Below are 20,029 nucleotides of genomic sequence, written 5' to 3'. Positions count from 1 at the left end.
GCAGCAAGATCCCAGCAGAAACATGTTTTTATGTCATGGGATTTGCAAAAATGAATAACAATATCCTTATCTTGAGGAGAGACTATATATAACAAAGTCAGTGAAAGAAAGTCCTATAAAGAGTTACTAAATTCTCTGGGATTCAGAGAGAAATCATAGAGTTGGGGAAATCAAGAAAATGTTTTTAGGAAAAGTTATGCTTATGATGGAGCTTGAAAGGTAAATAAGAATTTTAATAGACAGAAAAGGATAACACAGTGGAAGACTCTAGTACTTCAGTTAGCAAACTATGGTCAACAGGCTGACTGCCATTTTTTGTTTTGTTCTGCTTTTTTTGTTTTTGTTTTTGCAGTTACCAGGTATTTACTGGAATTAGTAGTGCATTGTGACACACCATGCTTTTCATCACATATGTCTCTGAGATGTGGCTGGCTTAGGAAACATTCCATTCACTATGTAGCAAAAAATGCAGGCCTGAGGACACACAACCCAGCCAGGGTTTTAGGGGCTTGTACTTACTATCAAACCCAAAGTAAACATGGCTTTAAAGAATTAAAAGATGATTAATACTGACAAACGAAGATGAAATCTTTCTTTATCACATCCAAGTAGGATGTTACAGCACAGCCAGGCCTTGGGCTCAATGTTTGCATCATGCTATAAGTTCATTAAAAGGGAACCACAGCTCTAGCCACAATAGGGGGCATGCAAAGACATTTACCTGGAGGACAAAACTAAATATTTAGGCCCCCTCAGAGGGGTCCTCAGGACTCCAGAATTCTTATCTCAGGCTGTCAAGGTTTTTGCCTCTGATGGAAGCAGGAAGAGGTTTCATTTCATTTCTGTGGACAAAGGCCCTTCTTCAGAGAAAAGCCAAATTAAAGGTCCTTCTAAGAGAAACACATGGCCTTCTGTTTATGTAAATAAAATTGTACTGGAGCCACAGCCATACTCGTTCGTTCATGTATTATCTTTGGCTGCTTTTGTGCTGAGTAGCAGAGCTGATAGAGACTATATGGTCCTTGAAACTTAAAATGTTTACTGTCTGGCCCTTTACAAAAACTTTGCTGATCTTTGCAATTAGATAATATGTAGGTTGGAAAGCATCCTTGATAATGATTGAAGAAATGAAAATAAAATATTTGTTTTAGTTGGCAGGGTGCTAGAGTCAGTAATGGAAGGTTGTGTGGTTAAAGAGGAAGAGGTTGGCTATTAAGGGATACTATAGGAAGGACCATATTTGTAGCGAGGAGGTGAGGGGCCACTCAAGGCTGAGAAAATAGCTCAAAAATGCACAAAAGTGGATTGTCCTTAATCATGGTTTTTAAAATATTTTCCTCCTTAGCCAAGAAGGATCAGGAAGGTGGAGAAGAAAAGAAATCTGTGCAAAAGAAAAAAGTAAAAGAGTTGAAGGTGTTGGACTCAAAGACAGCCCAGAATCTCTGTGAGTAACTTTATGATTTCTATTGGAAATGGGAAGTTCTAAGAACTTAATTTAGGTCCAAGATCCGTCAATAAGAAATTTCCATTTGTTGAGTTCCTAATGTATCCAGGCATTGCACAGTAAAATTCCATCATTTCATTTTAATCCCTGCAGTAGCCCTGCAAGATTGTTAGTATACAATTTCATAGGAGAGAAACAGAGGCTAAAACTTTCAGGGATTTGCCTCGTCATATAACTAGTAAGAGACAGATTTGGGATTTGAACCTTGAGCTTTTTTATTTCAGTTACTATTTCCATTGTATTCACAAAGATCTACTACAAATGTTTTCCTGACTGTAAATTTCCTTTTTTTCTTTCATTCTGATAAATACTTCCTTTAAATGCAGGTACTGGCTTGATTTCAGTTAAATCTGAAATAACTTTGTGATTTAGAATAGATTATGTAAATTGTGTACTTCTCAGAGCAGGATCGGTATCTCCAGAGAGGGTTCTGTTCTGAAGTTCCTCTGACTCTTCTTCGTGGCAAAAAAAACTTTCAGATCATAAATTCCACACAAGAGTTGTTATAGGCAGTACTTATTTGATAGTCTGGATAAAAGTTTGTGTCTTTTGTTCATTTCAATTGTTGATCTACCCACTTATGCTGAGTATAATAGATTTAAATATTTTTCAATAAATATTTTAGGATCTGTTATATGCCAAGCTCTGTTAGGCATATGCTAGGTTTGTATTTTAGAGGTAAAAGGTTATATATTCTATAAAATCCTCTCACAATCCTGTGACGTGATTATTTTTACAACTTTTCCAAATGAGGAAACTAAAGTTCAAGTGTTGCGACTTGGCCATTGTCACACAACTAATAATTAAATGAAGCCATAAGTAAGTCTGTGAAACAAAGACAGCAGCAAGCCTTAGCATGATTCTTGGCTGTACAGTCTTAGATCATTGGTCAGCAAATATTACTAAGTAGCATCTCTGGTTAAGTCCTATTATGGAGATAATAGTAAATGATGTGAGAGTTTACTCTCTAAACAGAGAAACAGGGAACAGTTCCTCTTCTCAAGATTATCTCTAGGAATATAGAACATAAGTAATTGTTATTTTGGGAAACAATATGAGAGAGATCATGGGGTAGTACATTATTGTTTCTAATTGAGTGATATACATAAAACAATTCAGAAAGACAGTTGAGATTAGTTTAAGGGTAGAATAGTCTGGGAGCTAGTATTTAGTGACTCAACAATTAAGTGCCTCTTAAGTGCTAGAGATACAAAGCTGCATAAGATCTGGTCCCTATCCTCGTGTACTGTGTATCTGATGGAAACAGAAATGTAAATAATGAAATGATAATAGCACTAAGTGACAAAAGCTGTGATGGAGGTATGCTGGATTGCTTATGGGAGCACTGGGAAAGGGAACATTAAATCAAAGGGGAGGAGGTAGTTTTGTAGGAGGCAAATCCTAGAGGACTTTCTAAAGGAGGCATAGCTTGACCTGGGTTGAAAGAATGACTAAGAATGAATTAAGTGAAGGATGAGGGCCTGCATTTCACTTCTGTTTCAAGCGGAGGAATCAATATGTATGAAGTCACAGAGGTGTGAGATGAGGTATGAGATGATATCGTAGAGGTCAGGGACTGCAAATAGTTGCATACAGCTGAGCACACAGCCTGTGGAAGGGAGTCGTGGGAGAAGAAGCTTCCAAGAAGTTGATGAGGGCTCTCTCATAAAGACTTTGTAGGCTTAGGCTAAGAAGTATCTATCCTGAAACCTATGGCAGCTATTGAAGAGACTTTAATTGGGACAGTGAGCAATGCACCACCATGTGGTTTTTAGGAAGGCTACTTTGGTGGTGATCTTGAAGCTGGATTGCTAGTATAGGGGGAGACTGTAGGCAGAGAGATCAATTGTTACTGCTTTAAATCAAGTGGGAAGTGATCAGGGCCTGAAATTGGGATAGAAAAAAGTAAAAGGGAGGCAGAAGATAGTAATGAAATAGAATTAATGGAACCTGGTGATTGACTGATGGGATAAAGATGAAAGTGTTTCTTGGGTTTAGATTATTGTGGAGAGTAGTACCATTTACTGAAAAAATTCTGTCTTTTTTGGAGAGGAGTAGGGGGTGGTGGACATGAGTAAGAAGTGGCAGGGTGGTGGATAGAAATCACTAATTTTAGAGAAGAATTTGAGATACTAGTAGGACTCGTCCAAAAGAATGGATCATGATGTCAGAAAGGAGGTTTTGGCTGGAGGTACAGAATTAGGACATAGTATATGAATGATAGTTGAAGTCGTGGTTTTGCTTTGAAAGATAGTAGCATTTAAGAGGCAAGTAGAGAAAGGGGAGATTTCAGAGGAGGCTGGAAAGGAACATTGAGAAAAAATAGTATCACATAGTCCTAAGTGAAGAGTAAATAGTCAGTGGTGTCAAATGAAGACAAGGGTCAAGTAAAATCAGGACAGAACAAGTATCCTTTGGATCCTTTGGATCTGGCATTAGGAAAATCAATAGCAAGAATAATTTCAGTGTAGTATAGTGGTTAAGACCAAAGGTTCTGGAATCCGTTCTGTATAAATTCTGGTTCCAACTCTTTACTGTCCTTATGACTTTGAATGGGAAGCCTAACTTCTTGAAGTATTGGTTTCCTCTTCTGTAAAATGGGGTTAATAATGCCATCTTATGGGGATGTTATGAACGGAGTTAAATGTGATCATATGTCTAGACAGCTTATTATGTTTAAGGTCCTGTGTCTTTCATAAAGTATATGCTCAATAAATGGTTGCTGTTCATCAGCTTTGTGGGGACGGAATCCATATTATTTGGGGTTGAAGAGTAAATGAGAGCTGTGATACTGAGATAGAATAAACTATTGTATTTTTTAAATACTGTACAATGAAAGAAAGAGAGGAAATGGGAATTAGGAAAATTGGGTCGGAAGGGTTGAGTTGCCTTTTTTTTAAGATAGGAGAAATCGGATTATTGGAAAAGGTCCAATAATTACTGAAACATGAGGAAAAGATGGGTCTATAGGTATGGTTTCTTATAAGCTTACAGTCTTAGTACAAGTTTTCTTCTGGCTGATTACAAAATAGTCCTTTTCTCATCCTTTTTTTGGTCTGGCTTCACCTGAGGGCCCCCAATGCTGGTAACTATGTAGGTGGCTTGAGAAAACGCTGTACGAGTGATTTAACCAACAGCTTCAATTTTTCCCAATGAAGGAGAGCAGGGTCTTTTTTAAGAGCAAATGAAAAGGTGGTAGACAGTTGGGAGAATGAAGATGTTTTGAGGAGCTGCCAAGAGGGGTGGGAGAAAGTGGACTAGGGACACAGAATAGGGTGTAATGTAAGTCTTGGATGTATATAAACAGAGAAGATCACACACTTCCTGTGTGAGCTAAGGCATTGAAGCATGGTGGTTTGGGAGTGTTGCACATGGAACAATGGCTGGTGTGTGAAGTGAGAATGCCGGGAAGTGGGACCCAGGAACTTGAGTTTTAATTATGTAGGCATTTTACAGAGGCATTTTTGTAGCTATCAGAGATTTCTAAGAGTAACTTTTAGAGAACCCTTTTAGGAAAGTTTGTAAGATGGGTTGGAAGAAGAGACTAAGAAAAACGTGTGTTTGTATCTTTTTTCTGGCAGCAATCTTTTTGGGTTCTTTCCGCATGCCCTATCAAGAAATTAAGACTGTCATCCTGGAGGTGAATGAGGCAGTTCTGACTGAATCTATGGTCCAGGTAAGGATCAAGGTGGTTCTGCTAGAGCTGGCTGTAACACTAGCCTCAACTCCTCTCTACCGAGATGCCAGCGGTCCTCCTCTAGCGTTGCTGATTTAGACAATGCTAGCTTTGGAGAAGCTTCTGTTTCTTGGTGGTCCGATTATTATATAGTATAGTATAGTATATTTAGTATATTATGGTATATTAATTATATTATTTTATTATATTTATACTTACATATGTACATATATACATATGTATATATGTTTTGGTTTGCTAAAGCTGCTAGAATGCAATATACCAGAAACCAGAAATGGGTTGGATTTTTCAATAGGGTTTTATGAAGTTACAAATATACAGTTCTAAGGCCATGAAAATGTCTAGATTAAGGCATTGAGAGAAAAATACCTTCTCTGAGGGAAGGCTGTTGGCATCTGGAGTTCCTCTGTCACTGGAAAGGCACATGGTGATGTCTGCTGGTCCTTCTCCCCTGGCTCTGGTTTTGATGGCTGTGTCTAAGTATCTCTGGGTATTTCTCTCTTAGCTTCTCTGAGCTCTCTGAGTTTCATTTGTCTTTTATCCTCTCATAGAGGATTCCAGCAAGGGGATTAAGACCCACCTTGAATTGTCTGGGTCACATCTCCATGGAAACAATGCAATCAAAAGGTCCCACCCACACTAGGTCTGCCCCCACAGAGATGGATTAAGAGAATATGGTCTTTTGTAGGGTACATAACAGCTTCAAACCAGCACTATATATACACACACTATTTTTAATGCATTTTTATTTTGTGTTTTATTTATGTTTGTGTGTATGTGTTTGGTTCTTATTGTTTTTGAGATATAGTTTTTAAAAGTTCTGCCATTTCACTAGCTGTCTGTAGCCCCCTACCCCTCCCGCCCACGTTCCCTTTCTAGTGGTCCTTGGGCAGAGGGTAGGACAGACAGGAGAGTAAGAGTCATTTAGGTTCAAGTCGTCAGCTCACCCCCCCCCTTAAACTGAGACAATCCCTTCTCTCTTTCAGAACCTCATTAAGCAAATGCCAGAGCCAGAACAGTTAAAAATGCTTTCTGAATTGAAGGACGAGTATAATGACCTGGCTGAATCCGAGCAGTTTGGCGTGGTGGTGAGTGAGGCCTGTAACAGAGGCTCTTCTCTCACTTTCTCCTTGCCTCTTGTCTATTTCGAACCTATCTTCATCTCTTTCTTCTCCCTACTGTGAAACTTGAGACCTCCTATAGGAGGTTCAAGCCTGGATTTTTTTCTTCATTCTCTCTCTCTGTTGGCTGTAATAGAACTGCATGTCTTTCCCACCAGATGGGCACTGTGCCCCGTCTGCGGCCGCGCCTAAATGCCATCCTCTTCAAACTACAATTCAGTGAGCAAGTGGAGAATATCAAACCAGAAATCGTTTCTGTGACTGCTGCATGTGAGGAGTTACGAAAAAGTGAGAACTTCTCTAGCCTTCTGGAGATTACCTTGCTTGTTGGAAACTATATGAATGCTGGTTCTAGGAATGCTGGTGCTTTTGGCTTCAGTATCAGCTTCCTCTGTAAGGTGAGTCTGGGTGTTAGGTCAGGACAACAGAAAGGCTGACTGACCTCCAAGAGCCCAGACTGACAAACTACTATTGTCTTAAGGTGATCTTGGGCATGTCAGGACTAATAATCTCTCATTGTACCCTAAGCTTCGTGACACCAAGTCTGCAGATCAGAAGATGACTTTGTTGCACTTCTTGGCTGAGACATGTGAGAATGACTATCCTGATGTCCTCAAGTTCCCTGATGAACTTGCCCATGTGGAGAAAGCCAGCCGAGGTGGGGCAGATTGGGATCAAGCTACAAGGTGGTTCGGGGTGCTAGAAGTTTCTGCATAGGGAGAGGGAAAAAAAGACATAAACTAGATCTTAGGTCACTTTCAGTTCAGACTTATTTTAAGCGGATTTGGGAGAGGGTTTAGGCATGGTAATCTAAGCCACAGGGTAGTGTAAGGCAGAAGAGAGGTCTCCATGTATAGAAATGGAAAGCACTGATTATCTGGTACACCAAATACAGCTGGAAGAAAGGCAGGTGTTTTCAATCTAGGTCAACAGCCTTTGCTTTTCTCATTCAAAAAGCATAGACTAGTTTAATAAAAATTATCCTGGAACTAGGCAAAGAAAAAGCAGCATTCAGTATAGATGGGAGCAAGTATCTGCCTGGTCCCTCTATTTTTGTGTTATGTCTCCTTTCTCCCAAGCCCTGTTGTCTAAATTAAACAAGACCTCCCAGGAGATTTAATAGATTTTTGCTAAATTAAATGCAGCTTCCCTTCTGATCTTAGTACTGTGCACCTCGTGGTAGTAGGAGCTCAACCATCAAGTAATGTGTGGTCTCACTGGGCAGCTGAGCGCCTGTGGGAGACAGCTGGAGGGTAGTGCTCGGGGCACTAGAATGATGAAGCACCAGAATGTGAATGCAGACTGAGCTGTGACCTGAGGGGTAGAAGCAAAGAGGTACTGAGGCTGGAATTAGTAAGCTCTTGCTGTCTGTTTCTGTATTTCCTTTAGTTTCTGCTGAGAACTTGCAAAAGAACCTAGATCAAATGAAGAAACAAATTTCTGATGTGGAACGTGATGTTCAGAATTTCCCAGCTGCCACAGATGAGAAAGACAAGTTTGTTGAAAAAATGACTATATCCTTTCTTAAAATGAAGGAACTGCTCCTAAGAAAGGAAAGAGAACCTCCTATGCGGGAAAATAGGACAGATCTAGGGATATATAATTTTTATGTCTTAAAAAATTTTTGTTATATAATTAAAACAGTTCTTGAAACTATTTTCATTTTTCATTATTGGGGAAAGGGAAGCAAACCAAGCAGATAAAATTCTCCCTTGACCTCCTATCTCCACTACTCACATAAACACATGCTCTGTCTCCCCTTCCCCACGGTCACCACTGCCATTATACTTCTTGCTGATTTACACCCCGTTTTTATTTAAAACAAAAAATTGTATTGTATTGCTTTTTTCACTGCACATGCATATGAAGAACAGCCTCTTAATTACTCCCTCCTCTTCCATAGGTGTATCATAGTTTACAGTTTACCATTCCCCTATTTTGGATATTCAGATTCCTTCTTTTTCTCTCTCTCTATTATAAATGGAGTTGTACTGAACCACCTGTGCATGCCAATACACATCTGTTTCAGTATTTCTCTGGGCTACGGAAGTGGGTCTTCTTGATCTTGGTCCTTTACTCCCTGGCTTCACAGCTTTGTGAAGGACGCACAGGAACAATATAACAAACTGCGGATGATGCATTCTAATATGGAGACCCTCTATAAGGAGCTGGGCGAGTACTTCCTCTTTGACCCCAAGAAGGTGTCTGTGGAAGAATTCTTCATGGACCTGCACAACTTTAGAAACATGTTTTTGGTGAGTAAGAGACCCACTGACTGAATTTTTGTGGACATTTCCCACTCTCCACTGGTTCCCTGCTTTTAGTGGCAGGTGTGCGTATGTACATGCCCATGTGTTCTTTTTTTTTTGCCCCCACAGCAAGCAGTCAAGGAGAATCAGAAGAGACGAGAGACAGAGGAAAAGATGCGGCGAGCAAAACTAGCTAAGGAGAAAGCAGAAAAGGAACGGTTGGAGAAGCAGCAGAAGAGAGAACAGCTCATAGACATGAATGCAGGTAAGAAGTGAAGAAGGGCAAACAGGTGGAGACAGGATCATTTTGAAGGCTTCTCTGTCTAGAATATAGAGGCCAGAGAGAATAGCTCATGTCTGAGCTCAACTCCTGGCAAATGGTTTTTGGCAGCCTCCTACCTCCAGGGCCTTGATGCTGGACTTGAACTTCAACTCACACTCCAATTGCACACTCTAATTTTCCATGCTGGGATCTTTCTCTCCCCCTTTTGCTGGTTCTTGCATTATGTCTCATCTCCCCAGTGATTTTAGTATTGCTGTAACACGTACTCCTTCCTTCTACATGACCAGTGGCTCCTCTGGCCTGTTCATATACCTTCTACTAAATCTTTTGTTCCTTTTCTCCAAAAGATTTTCCTCCCACTTTAAAATGGTGACTTACCCTCCCTTTTTGCTTATTTCACTCAGTACTGTATCTCCAGTACTTGAGCACAGTTGTACATGCCTATTAGATTGCAGTGGATTGAACTCCTGGAAAGCAATGGGGAGCTGGCCACCCTCTTCTTCCTCCTGCAGAATCTCCTATTTCACTACCAGAAGCATCTTTGTTGAAACATATGGCCTCAATTACTGGCCCTCTGTTTCCTGTTTCTTCTTCTTTCCTGCTGCCTCTCTCTGGGCAGCAGAAATATAGCATACACTGCTCATAGCACTGAGCTGATACCATGCTTCCCTGAACCTGAGGGTCCACAAGCCCTCTGCAAAAAAAGGAGTTCTTAGGGATGCCACGTCTGCCAAGAATCAGATCACTTTGTTCAGCACAAAAAGCAGAGGCTTCTCTAACTCCTTTTGATCCCAGGTCTTTTTTTTTTTTTTTTTTGCAGCTCCTGTTGTGGTCTTGGTTATAGACCAGGGACCTGAGCTTGAAGGAAGCAGCAAAAACAGTCCTACATTTCTTTTCTTTATACTCTTCTGGGAGGCATTTCCTGTACCCACTACTAGATCACTGACTTTGATCTAGTAGTGCTATTAAAACTCACACGTAGTGTCCTTCACCTTCCCCCCATTCTCGCCAAGCCTCTAGGGTTTGTACAGTCTAGAAGGTGATCTAACTGACATGTGGGATGAGGGCTGCACCCATCAACAGGTGGCGTAGCAAACCTTGCCCCAGTCCCCAGGGCAAGCAAATGAGGTTGGAATGTAGGTCAGCTGCTGTGTTATTCTTCAGCCAGCAGGTGGCGCCGGGAGCAATGAGCCCGGCCTTGAAACTGGCAGCCCTCAGGCTCTTAGGGATTTCACAGTTTCAGATTTCACCACCCTGAGCTGTTACCATGGAAACCGAGGGGGCCAGAACAGGGATTCTACATTAACTCTTTGTTTTCCAGCCAGGATGCTCCTCTTCTATGTACAGCTGGCTTCTGGAACATGCTGCCACTGAAGACAGCACTTAAATGAAATACACTCTTAATCAATGATCTGTCTCATCTTTCTTCAGCTCTGCTTTGAGATGTGAACCAGGTTCTCCATGAGAAGTTTATTTAAACTGGAGTGAGATAAAGAGGATATATACTTGAGGATAAAGAAGGAGTGATATAGTTCCTTATTTCCTTAATTTTACTTTCTTAATCCAGCCTCTGTACTCATCCTTGTCTTGGAGTTGAGCAGTTCCGCAGTTTTGTGCGCTCATCCTAATTGGGGTGGGGAGGGGAGCACTGGGCCCTGCAGGAAAATATTCCAAGACTTGCAATGTATAGTAAGGCAATGAAATCTTGTTTCTACCATTTTTAAAACACACAAGTAAACATGACCGCTCAGAACTGAGGTTGAGTCCTTTTTGTCTACTCTTAGCTGCCAGTCGTTGTGGGTGAGGGTAAGCCAAGCAAAGACTGTGCATTCTCTGTGGAGTTTGACTCTTGCCAGATTGCTTGGACTGAGAAGTTTGTATCTCCATCTTTATTCATGACAGAGGGTGATGAGACAGGTGTGATGGACAGTCTTCTAGAAGCCCTGCAATCCGGCGCAGCATTCCGTCGAAAGAGAGGACCCCGTCAGGGTAAGTAAGCAACTAGAGCCCAGCCTGGATGCAGAAAGGAGTGAGAAACCTCTGCTTCTGCTAGTCTTGGGCTAAAGAGAAGATAATGTCTAAGGGTTTGGAAACTTCCCCCACAGTAGCCCCTGCATTTAGAGTGGATTATGTACTCCTCATCCTGTTATGTTAGGAAGTGTCTAGTGACTAAGAGAACAAGGGTTTGAGGGAGTGACAACAAATCAGTTACATTTGATTGTTCTTGCCTTTCTCCCCATTTTTAAACAAAGGAATTGTGCTGCAGGAGTAAAGGATTTGGGTAGGTGTTTGAATGTATGAACAAAAATTGCTCAGATACAAATCTATACCCTAGATACAAGAAATTCAATGAAAACAAAACAAAAAACTCAGAGTCCTTACCTTCAGGTTCACCGGCAGAAGAGCTATATAGAGAGAGCTAATAAAAGTAAGTATGAGATCCCATAGGAAGAAGGCTAGGAATCTCAGATGCAGAATTGCGCTATATCTGAGAACCTTACCCTACTTTTTCTTTGGGAGCTGTTAGCCTCCACTGTCTTTGCCTTTCTCCACTCCCCCCCCACTACCCCTTGCAACTCTGTCTCCACCCTTTAGAAGATTTAAGTAGATTAAATTGCACTGGAGCCTTTATGAATTATGGGAATAGGAGGACAGATGATGCAGGCATTAGTATAGAAAAGGACAATGGGTAAGTTTCCTTTAAGTGAAACTTAAGGAGCCTGGTCCAAAGGAGGTATAGCCAAGGCTACACCCTCAGGTGGGGTTCACCTGCACCATTGTGTCTGATGAAAGCCTTTTGAGGCTAGGAGTGATGGCTTCTTTTCTTGTTGAAGGGTTGGGAGTGACAGAAAAGGCATCAAGAAGCCTCAGACTTTGTTACTTCACTGCTGAAGGAATTAAAGCTGTATTCCCTATTCCCCGGCTGGTGAATTCTGTAGGCCTGTATGATATGAGTCCTACCTTAAAGTTAGTATAAAGAAAAGGAGTTGTGCCACTTGCTTTGATCAATGCCTAGCTATTGATTGACCCAATGGTATGTATCTGTAGGGCCTATAGTAGCTGTCACCCTGGAACAAGCACTTTAGGGTCAAGGTTGTAGAGCATTCTAACCCACATTAACTCAGTTCCCTGGCCCAAATGTTTCTGCACATCACTGAGAATTTCATCAGTAATGGTTGGTCACCTGTTTCTACCCATAGTCTAAATACCCAGAGGGAAAATCCCTTCTGAGGGCTCTTTTAAATGACTTTAGAACCTTCCCTAAACAGAAGAATCCCTATTCACAACTGTTATCCATTTTGTGGTGTCTTTAAATATAGGCTGTCTGGAGGGAAGGAGAGACGGGTTATGACAGGCTGAGAACTCTCTATGATTGAATGTTTATAGATGGCTGGTAGAGAATACAGGTAGCGTTTTTTCATACCTACTATATAAGATGATATAGGCTTAGATTAAGCATTTCTAGTCAAATGAAAATATGCTGCATCTTACTGTGTTCCCCTGTGCTCTCACCGCATTGCCAGTCAGCGTCAGGCTTTTGGTGGGGAATTCCCTTTAAAGCTTCTTCCTATGCAACCAAACTAGAATTTCAGATGCTTCCTGTACACAGGCAGCCAGACATCAACAGCTTCCGTCTGCTGGGAGGCCCCATTCTCTACTTCTTCCTGAAGTGGGAAAAGCAGATCTCAGAGGTGGAGGAACAGAGATTTATTGGAACCTAACCTTTCAGCAGAGACCTGAATTAGTCAAACTACAGTTGGCTAGGCAAGAGGGAATAGAAGGAGACTTATACAAGGAGATATTGAAACGAAAATAAGGAGTACATATTTTTAAAATTGTCTCCAGCCAATTTTGTCTTATCTTTCTGGACTTTAAAACAGTAGGTTTCGCATCACAGTGTGATGCAAAGAGCAGGACTAGACAGGGATCAAAAGGCCCATTTTCAAGTCTAGCTTTTATGCTATTCCTGTGAACTTAAGGTAAATCACCGAATGTTTCTGGGGCTCAGTTTCCTCGTGCATAAAATGAGAGTTGAACTAGAATGGTCTCTTGAGTCCTTTCTAGTGCTAACATATTTTTGTAGTCATATTAGGATTAAAAAGAGAAGAGAAAAAAGGAGGGTGGGGGCTCGTAAGGCCCTGTTTTCAAAGTATAAGGGCTGTGAATTTCTGTGTTTACTGGACTTAGCTGGGCCACCCCTTGCTGCGCTGTCTGACTGTCCCTCCTGGCTGATTGCTTTGAGCCAGAAAACAGAAGCACCACCAACATATCTGCCTCACAGTCCTCCTCATTCCTAAAGAGGCAGCTGTCCATATTCAAAGTCACTAACCTTTTCCCTAAAATTTGAAGGAATGTTTAAAAAAATCTTCAGGTCTCTGTGGATCTGAGGGAACGAGCAGTGTACAAAGAGCCATTGAGGGGTTGGAAGAGCAGTGTAACTATCAGGGCTGGTTCATTAAAAGCAACACACAAACTGCTGTGATCTGCAGGGTGTGGGAGAACAATGGTTTGAGTATCATGGGGAAGAATTCATTTGATTGTATTATAGCTACTATTTCAGGCTGATGACTGAGTCAGCTTGTGGTTTTAATGACTCAACTTTATCTCCATGTCTGAATGGTGGCCTCTGTATGCAGGCCATCTGCTCACGGGGATAGAACTCAAGGGAAGAAAGAAGTTCATCTCTCTCTCTCCTTCCCTCCCTCCAGCATTTCCCAACTTCCCTGTAAGTTCTACCTGCAAGTATGCTTCAGAGTTGGGAAAGACCTTAGAGACCCTGAGTGGTTAGCATCTAACCTCAAGAGCAGTTATGACCCAGATAAGCCTTTCTGATGTTCTCTCTCACTACACCTGCTACTTACCCCCACCCCCTGTTTTTTTTCCCTTTCTTTCTTTTTTTTTTGGTAAAAATAGGACAGGAATTACAATTAGGAGAGTTTTAAACAATAATGAGTTATTTAGGATGGTAATGATTGCCCCATCTGTCCTAGTTTCCTCTTCCCTAAGGAAACTTATTAACAAGAGCACTTCCTCTTTAATAGTAACTTCTGTCCTATGTTTTATTTTAACCTTTTCTAATTCAGCTATACTGGTATTATATGGTTGATTTTGCTGGTGTTTTTATTCTAGTCAACCCCTAATTTCTAGGAATCTGGACTCAGAGAGCTTTGATTAATGTCTCAAGATCATTCCCTTTCCCCCACAGTCCATTCTTTGTGTCTGTTTCCCACTGCTGTATTATGAGTTAATAATCCTCCCTGATCCCATATGGTCAAAATATTTATCTGGTTCTGCAGCTGCTTTTCAATATCTTAACAGGTACCTAAGTTAGGGAAAGGAGGGGGAAGGTCATTTTTTTCTTAGAGATTGTTCAAGCTTCTCAGCATAATTTTGGCAAGAGAGCAGAAGCCAGGATGCTTTAGATTCTGTCAGTTCTGTTGGGCCAGTCTCAACCAGAGCTTTCCCATCTCTAGCAGTAAGTCACATCATATCTTCCTGGTGTACCTGTTTTCTAGGCTTAAAGGGGAAGCCTACCATCCACTCCTACTTTTTATGAAGTCTGTAGTGCAACAGAAACTTCTTGAGTCTAGAAAACCTAGAAACACTGCTTGATTATGTGTAACTGAAATCTTCTAAGTTTATAGAAAGGAAGCAAAGAGGAAAACAGCTTTAGACATGCTGCACTTGAACTCTGACACCTCCTGTGTTGCCCAGGACAAGCGTCCCTTAATAAGTTTGTTTTCCCAGAGTCTGGGGACAGAAATTGTTTCTTACACATACTTATCCCCAGAGTGTCTATCTGTGTCTGTATCTCTCTCTCACACACACACAAATAATTTTCTCAACTTCTGGAGACTTCTGCAACTGAGAAATAGGGTCTTAAAGAAAGGAGCACTTCAGAAAGGAGGATATTAAGCAGGTCTGAGGAACGTTTTGCAGGTGAGGAGAAACTTTTTCTCACCTGTCAATCACTGAGGCAAGATTATATAATTATAACCTGAGGTTTGCTTGAAATTCCCAGAGTCTGGGTCAGCACATCTTAGATCTGTAACCAGATAAGCCCTTGTGGGTAATAGTCAGGGTCTTCACATAAATTGGTAATTTGTGGACATGCCGTGCGCTCCCTCTGACCTGTGTCAGAGGTCCAGGGCTACTGTGTGAAAACAGTAGCCCTGGATCATGATTGCAGAGAGGGTGGCAGTCCTTTTGAAGTACCCAAAGCCTTCTTTGGACCAGTAAAAAGCTTTTGGTAGGGCAGAAGCCAAATGGGCACTTTGTTCCATGACCCCTCTGGGCTGCTTCCTTCCAGCTGCCTAGTCTTGCAGTCTTTGTTTAGGCATTTAGGAGCCCGAGGCTACTTTGATCTCTTCCTTCTTCTTTAAGGCTTAGGTACTGCTTTCTCCACTCCATCTTTTCTATGTTCTTTTTGTTGTTGTTAATTGAGACACCATTCCTATACCTAAAATTCAGTCCTTTTTGGGGGTGGGGGGGGGATGCTGTATGGCGGGGGTCACGTTTCTGTATTTTTCCATGCGATTATCCTGTCATTGTAGCACCCATTTGTTGAATTTTTGTTTGCTTGTTTTTTCATTGTTTGTTTTGCTAGTTTGTTTTTTTGGGAAGTGCATGGACTGGGAATCGAACTCAGGTCTTAAAATTCAACCTTTTAAAGTGTACAGTTCAGTGGTTCTTAGTATATTTACAGTTTCATACAACCAAAATCACTATTTATTTTCAGAACATTTCTGTATTTATGGGTTTGCCTATTGTGGATGTTTCATAGAATGGAATCATACCATATGTGGCCTTTTGTGTCTGCCTTCTTTCCCCCCAGGCAGCTCTTTGTGTATATATAGTCCCTCTTTGCTGCTTCTAGACCCTGGGAAGAGGCAAACAGCAGTAGAAACGGGCATGGTCCCAAGGAACTGCCGTCCTGTTGAGACTGGGGCCATATGTCTTGATTCCATAAATGATTTCAATAGTCTTGGGGACAGATCCCAGCAATTAGAACAGAACCTTGTGGATTAATGGGTTCTTCTCTTCCTGTTTGGGATGAAATTCAGCATTTCACAGTACCTCAGCCCATTGGGCTGAGATTTCTTTATAGGGGCCACCTCCTGTCCATCCTTGGCCAGCTCTGCTTTTCCCGTCATACTTTTCATTACACACACGCGCGCGCGCGTGCACAAACACACAATATAGGATCCTCAGCATTTGTATCAAAGTTGCTACTATGAAGAGGCGGGAAAGAACGAGGTGTGTGGGAATCTTTCAAGGGAGAGGGGAGAGGTTGGTGGAGCACCTGGGAATGTACTGTGCATGTGGGATCACAGAGTGGCTGCGGCTCCTCTTTGCAACCTGCCAAAAGCCCTCCCTGGGACTGACGAAAATGGAAGTGTTTTGGCTGAGGGGCTTCCTACGGACTGCCAAGAAAGAAAAATAATACTGTGTAATTAAATTAAATAGCCTATTTAATTCCAACAACCCTTTGATGAGAAAACACCTTGAGTACTTCATGTCTCCCTAAGTCACATAGCTAAGACTTGAACCCAGTTCTGTCTAACTATACTTAAGTCTTTATACTATTTTCACACAGGGTAGCAAGAGTGAGGCCTGCTCTCTTGTCTTTACAACACTCTCTTAAATTCTTTGCCACTTGAAGGCAGACAGCACATGTTCCTAGATCTCTGTCCCTTTTTCAAAGTAAGGGCTTCTGTGAACCAGACAGGGCAGCCACGTTTGGATGGCATCTGGCTGAATGTCTATTGTAGTTGAAAAGGATTAGAAACTAGGCGGTCCATGGATGATATATCTCATGTCTTCTCTTGCAGCCAACAGGAAGGCTGGGTGTGCAGTCACATCTCTGCTAGCCTCAGAGCTGACCAAGGATGATGCCATGACCGCCGTTCCTGCCAAGAAGCCCAATAATAGTGAGGGAGTCACCACGATATTTGAGGAAACCAAGGAGCTGGTTGGCCGTGCAAGCTAAACTGGGTCCTGTAGCCACTGTAGCTCCTCCATGGAGCCCCAGACTGTCCTGCCCTGCAGCATGTGCCTAAAGGGTCAAGGGGATATTCCTGCAGGGTGGCCACTCCCACCCCTCTGGTCCTGTCTTTCTCTCTGGCCTGCTGCTCTCTGTACATCACATACAGCTTCACCTGCCTGAAGGCCAGAAAGAAAAGGCAGTATAGGGAGGCCCGAGCCCAATCCAGCCAGCCCTGGCTGCTGAATTACCAAAGCAGGGTGCGTGTTTGCTGCCTTAACCCTAATTGTCTCCTCTTGGTAACTGTGAGGCCTCATCTCAGACAAGGCTCAGCCTGCCCTTTTAGCCCCTGGCTTTCCAGTGGGCTTTCCCCTAGGTCAATTTTGCTGCATTTGTGCTTTTCTTTTGTGGTTTCTCTGGCCCTGAGAACAGCATGGGCTTGTGAACCTTTGGGCTATATCCTTCCTTTCATTGCTGTCATCTCTGCTCTTTCTCTTTTTCTTTCCTCTCCTGGCTATTGTTATTTATTACTGGTGGAGTGGCATTGGGAGCTACTTTAAGGAAGAGGGGAGCAAATCCCACCCTTACCCCACCTTCCTGAAAAAGGTCTCCCAAAACAAAAAGGGTCTAATCAGCTGTGGCCCAATCCAGCGCCTGTGGGCAGGCAGGGCAGCGACCCCATGAGAGTCGGCCCCCCAGCCTGCTGCCATGCTTTTGCTTTGTGCCCTTGCCTCTCTGGACCCATTGCACCAGCCCCCAGGCTACTGAGCCAAGATCCCTCATCCCCTCCCCAGAGCTTTGGTGCAGCTCATCTGGAGTATGAGCTGTATTGTAACCATCCCAACACCTCACCCTGTCTCCAAGGAAATGGGAGGTGGAGCCTCCTGGCTGAGAAATTGTTTTCCAAATGGATCTATTTTTATATGAGATTTTTTTTTTAAAGAAAATCATTCTTTCCTGCCCTTCACCCCTGCATAATGTAAGAGGCTTTAATGGCAGGTTCCAGAGTTCCAGGGGTTTCTCCCCATAGGCCTCAAGGCTGAACGAGCCCCTGGCCCTCACTCTGCCTGCGAGACTTCTGAACCCTGGAGGCCAAGCAGATTCTCTCTCCCAGCATCGGTTCTGAAACAGGGGGGACCTTTTTGCTGGTTGAGCTGGGCCAGGCCTAGCAGTATCTATTGGGCATTGTGAGACCACAAGATTTTTATAAATTTAATATATTTATCAAGCCAAATGTGCAAATGCTAACTGGACACTGGGAAATGGGCACAGGCAACACCCCCGCACAGTGTGCCCCCACTCCCTTCTAACAGTGGGCAGGTCAAACTGTTCGGTGGCTCCAGTCACAAGAAGCTCAGATTCTCTGGCTCGAGGTGACACTTTTGTGCTCCTTGTGCCCCTTTCAGCTTCCCACCCCCAGATGGAGAGAGGGAGAAGGGTTTGGCCGAGAATTGTAATTGTTAGAATGGGAGGGACTTAGGAGACTTAAGGGCGACTCGCAAAGAGGCCTTGAGGATAGAAAGGAGGGTTCTGGTTTCTAGTTAACTCCAACATGCTTGAGCCTGTGTGTGAAGGGGCAACAGCGGCTCCTTTGATCTATCCCTGGGAAGATGGTGGTGTAGGGGGTCTGTCGCTCCCCTGAGTTCCCTCCTTCTCCCTGCTCGCTGACATCTGGGGCTTTGGCCCTTTCTTTTTTAATCTACTTTTGCTAAGATGCATTTAATAATAAAAGGAAAAAAAAGGGACAAAATGCAAACCTGTTTCCCTCACCTCTTGGGTTTCTGGGATGTCATCACCTCCAATTTGTTGGGTTTGTTTCCAACTGTTAATAAAGCATTGAAACAGTGCTGCCTCACAGTCTCCTTCGTGAATTTCTGTGCTGTTTTCTTTTCACTCTAGTTCAGGCTTTTCAACTCTTACTCCATCACGTCCCTGGTTGCCCTGACAAACTGTTGTCAAGAAAGCTTAAGGTACCCATCAAGTGCTGAACAGTAAGCTCAGACACAGGGCTACAGAGATAAATACATGGCAGTTTCTGCCCCAGTAGAGCTTAGCTTAGGGCCGTTTGCCCTCCACAAAGACATAGGAGCCCGTTTCTTGAGCTCAGTTCTAGCTCCCACCTCCTGATGCAGCCAGACGTCACACTCAGTTTCCTGGCAGTACCTCACTGCTAAGGGAAGCATGTGACTCCCATTCCAGCCACTCTTGGTGGCCACAAACCACATTCCAGAGGGACTTACACAGGGCAGAAACCTAAGCCTACCCAGTGGAGAGCAAAAGCCCAAGTTCATGCTCCAGGTGACTTTCGTTGCCTTGTGACCTGCACAAAGACATCTTAAAAGCAGTGAGCAGACCCAGTATAGACAGGGAGGGGCCTAGAGAAGACCACAAACCACTTTGGGCAGGTCCTGAAACTAGAAATAAAAGCTTTTTAAATAGCTTTGGAGCCTGGGCAGCTGCCTTCCCAGTATGGCCGGATGTGTGGGGGTGGGTTACTTTCCTCCTCTCCCATCCCCATCCAGAGGGCACGCTTTTCTGGCTCAGGGCTTTATAGGCACACATACCAATTAGGGGACCAACCACAGCTGCTCATGCACTGTGCCAGTCTGCAGTGGTGCCAGGAATAGAACCCAGGGCCACCCCCACCCCCACCCCGGCACCCCGCCTCTCAGCTTGGCTCTCCGAAACAAAACCCTGCTTCCATCTCAGCAACCGCGGCACCACCCTTCCTCCCACGCCAGAAAGTCGCCCTCAGATGCTTAGCTGGAAGGATTGGTTTCCATGACAACATGCTTGAGGAACAGGGAGGATGAGTGACCAGGACCCGCTCTTGGGGCTCCCACTGGGAGACAAGCTCCCCCGACCCTGCTTTCGGGCATACCCTGACTGACCCACCTGATAAGTCCAGCAGGACTGTCCGTGTTTCTGTTCTTCCACTCGTTCTCCCTCCTCCCCATCCCGCCCACCCCCAAGTGTTTCCTGCAGTTTCTGTGGCTGCACCAACCTAAAACTCTTCCAGGAGGCGGGCAGAGGGAAAGCCTGCGAATGAATGGAAAAGCTTGGAGAGGGAGGAGAGGAGGGGAGAGAGCTGGGCAATCTCATCTCTTCCAGTCCCCTTGACACCCTTCAAGAAGGGCTTGGGCCTCCAGCTTCCTTGGCTTGGCTGCAAAGAGGTGAGCAGGAAAGCGGAT

General features: G+C 43.3%; 1 protein-coding gene across 2 annotated transcripts; it reads left to right on the top strand.

Moving 5' to 3' along the window:
* The first annotated feature begins 1,289 nt into the window (after nt 1-1,289).
* Nucleotides 1,290-18,685, top strand: LOC143663896 (protein diaphanous homolog 1). Of its 2 annotated transcripts, none has more exons than XM_077137250.1 (10): nt 1,290-1,444; nt 5,086-5,180; nt 6,188-6,289; nt 6,481-6,720; nt 6,851-6,980; nt 7,712-7,837; nt 8,414-8,577; nt 8,701-8,836; nt 10,757-10,843; nt 16,687-18,685. In XM_077137250.1, exons 1-10 carry the CDS (start codon nt 1,291-1,293, stop codon nt 16,842-16,844), a joined length of 1,392 nt encoding a protein of 463 aa, XP_076993365.1. In that variant the 5' UTR covers nt 1,290; the 3' UTR covers nt 16,845-18,685. The 2 variants fall into 2 exon arrangements, with proteins under 2 accessions (XP_076993365.1, XP_076993366.1); XM_077137251.1 differs by lacking the exon at nt 1,290-1,444 and adding an exon at nt 3,162-3,180.
* The last annotated feature ends 1,344 nt before the right edge of the window (nt 18,686-20,029 follow it).

Source organism: Tamandua tetradactyla, chromosome 20, assembly GCF_023851605.1.
Source record: "Tamandua tetradactyla isolate mTamTet1 chromosome 20, mTamTet1.pri, whole genome shotgun sequence".
Classification (NCBI taxonomy): Eukaryota; Metazoa; Chordata; class Mammalia; order Pilosa; family Myrmecophagidae; genus Tamandua; species Tamandua tetradactyla.
Note: the sequence above shows the minus strand (reverse complement) of the source record. Positions and strands in the feature narration are given on the sequence as shown.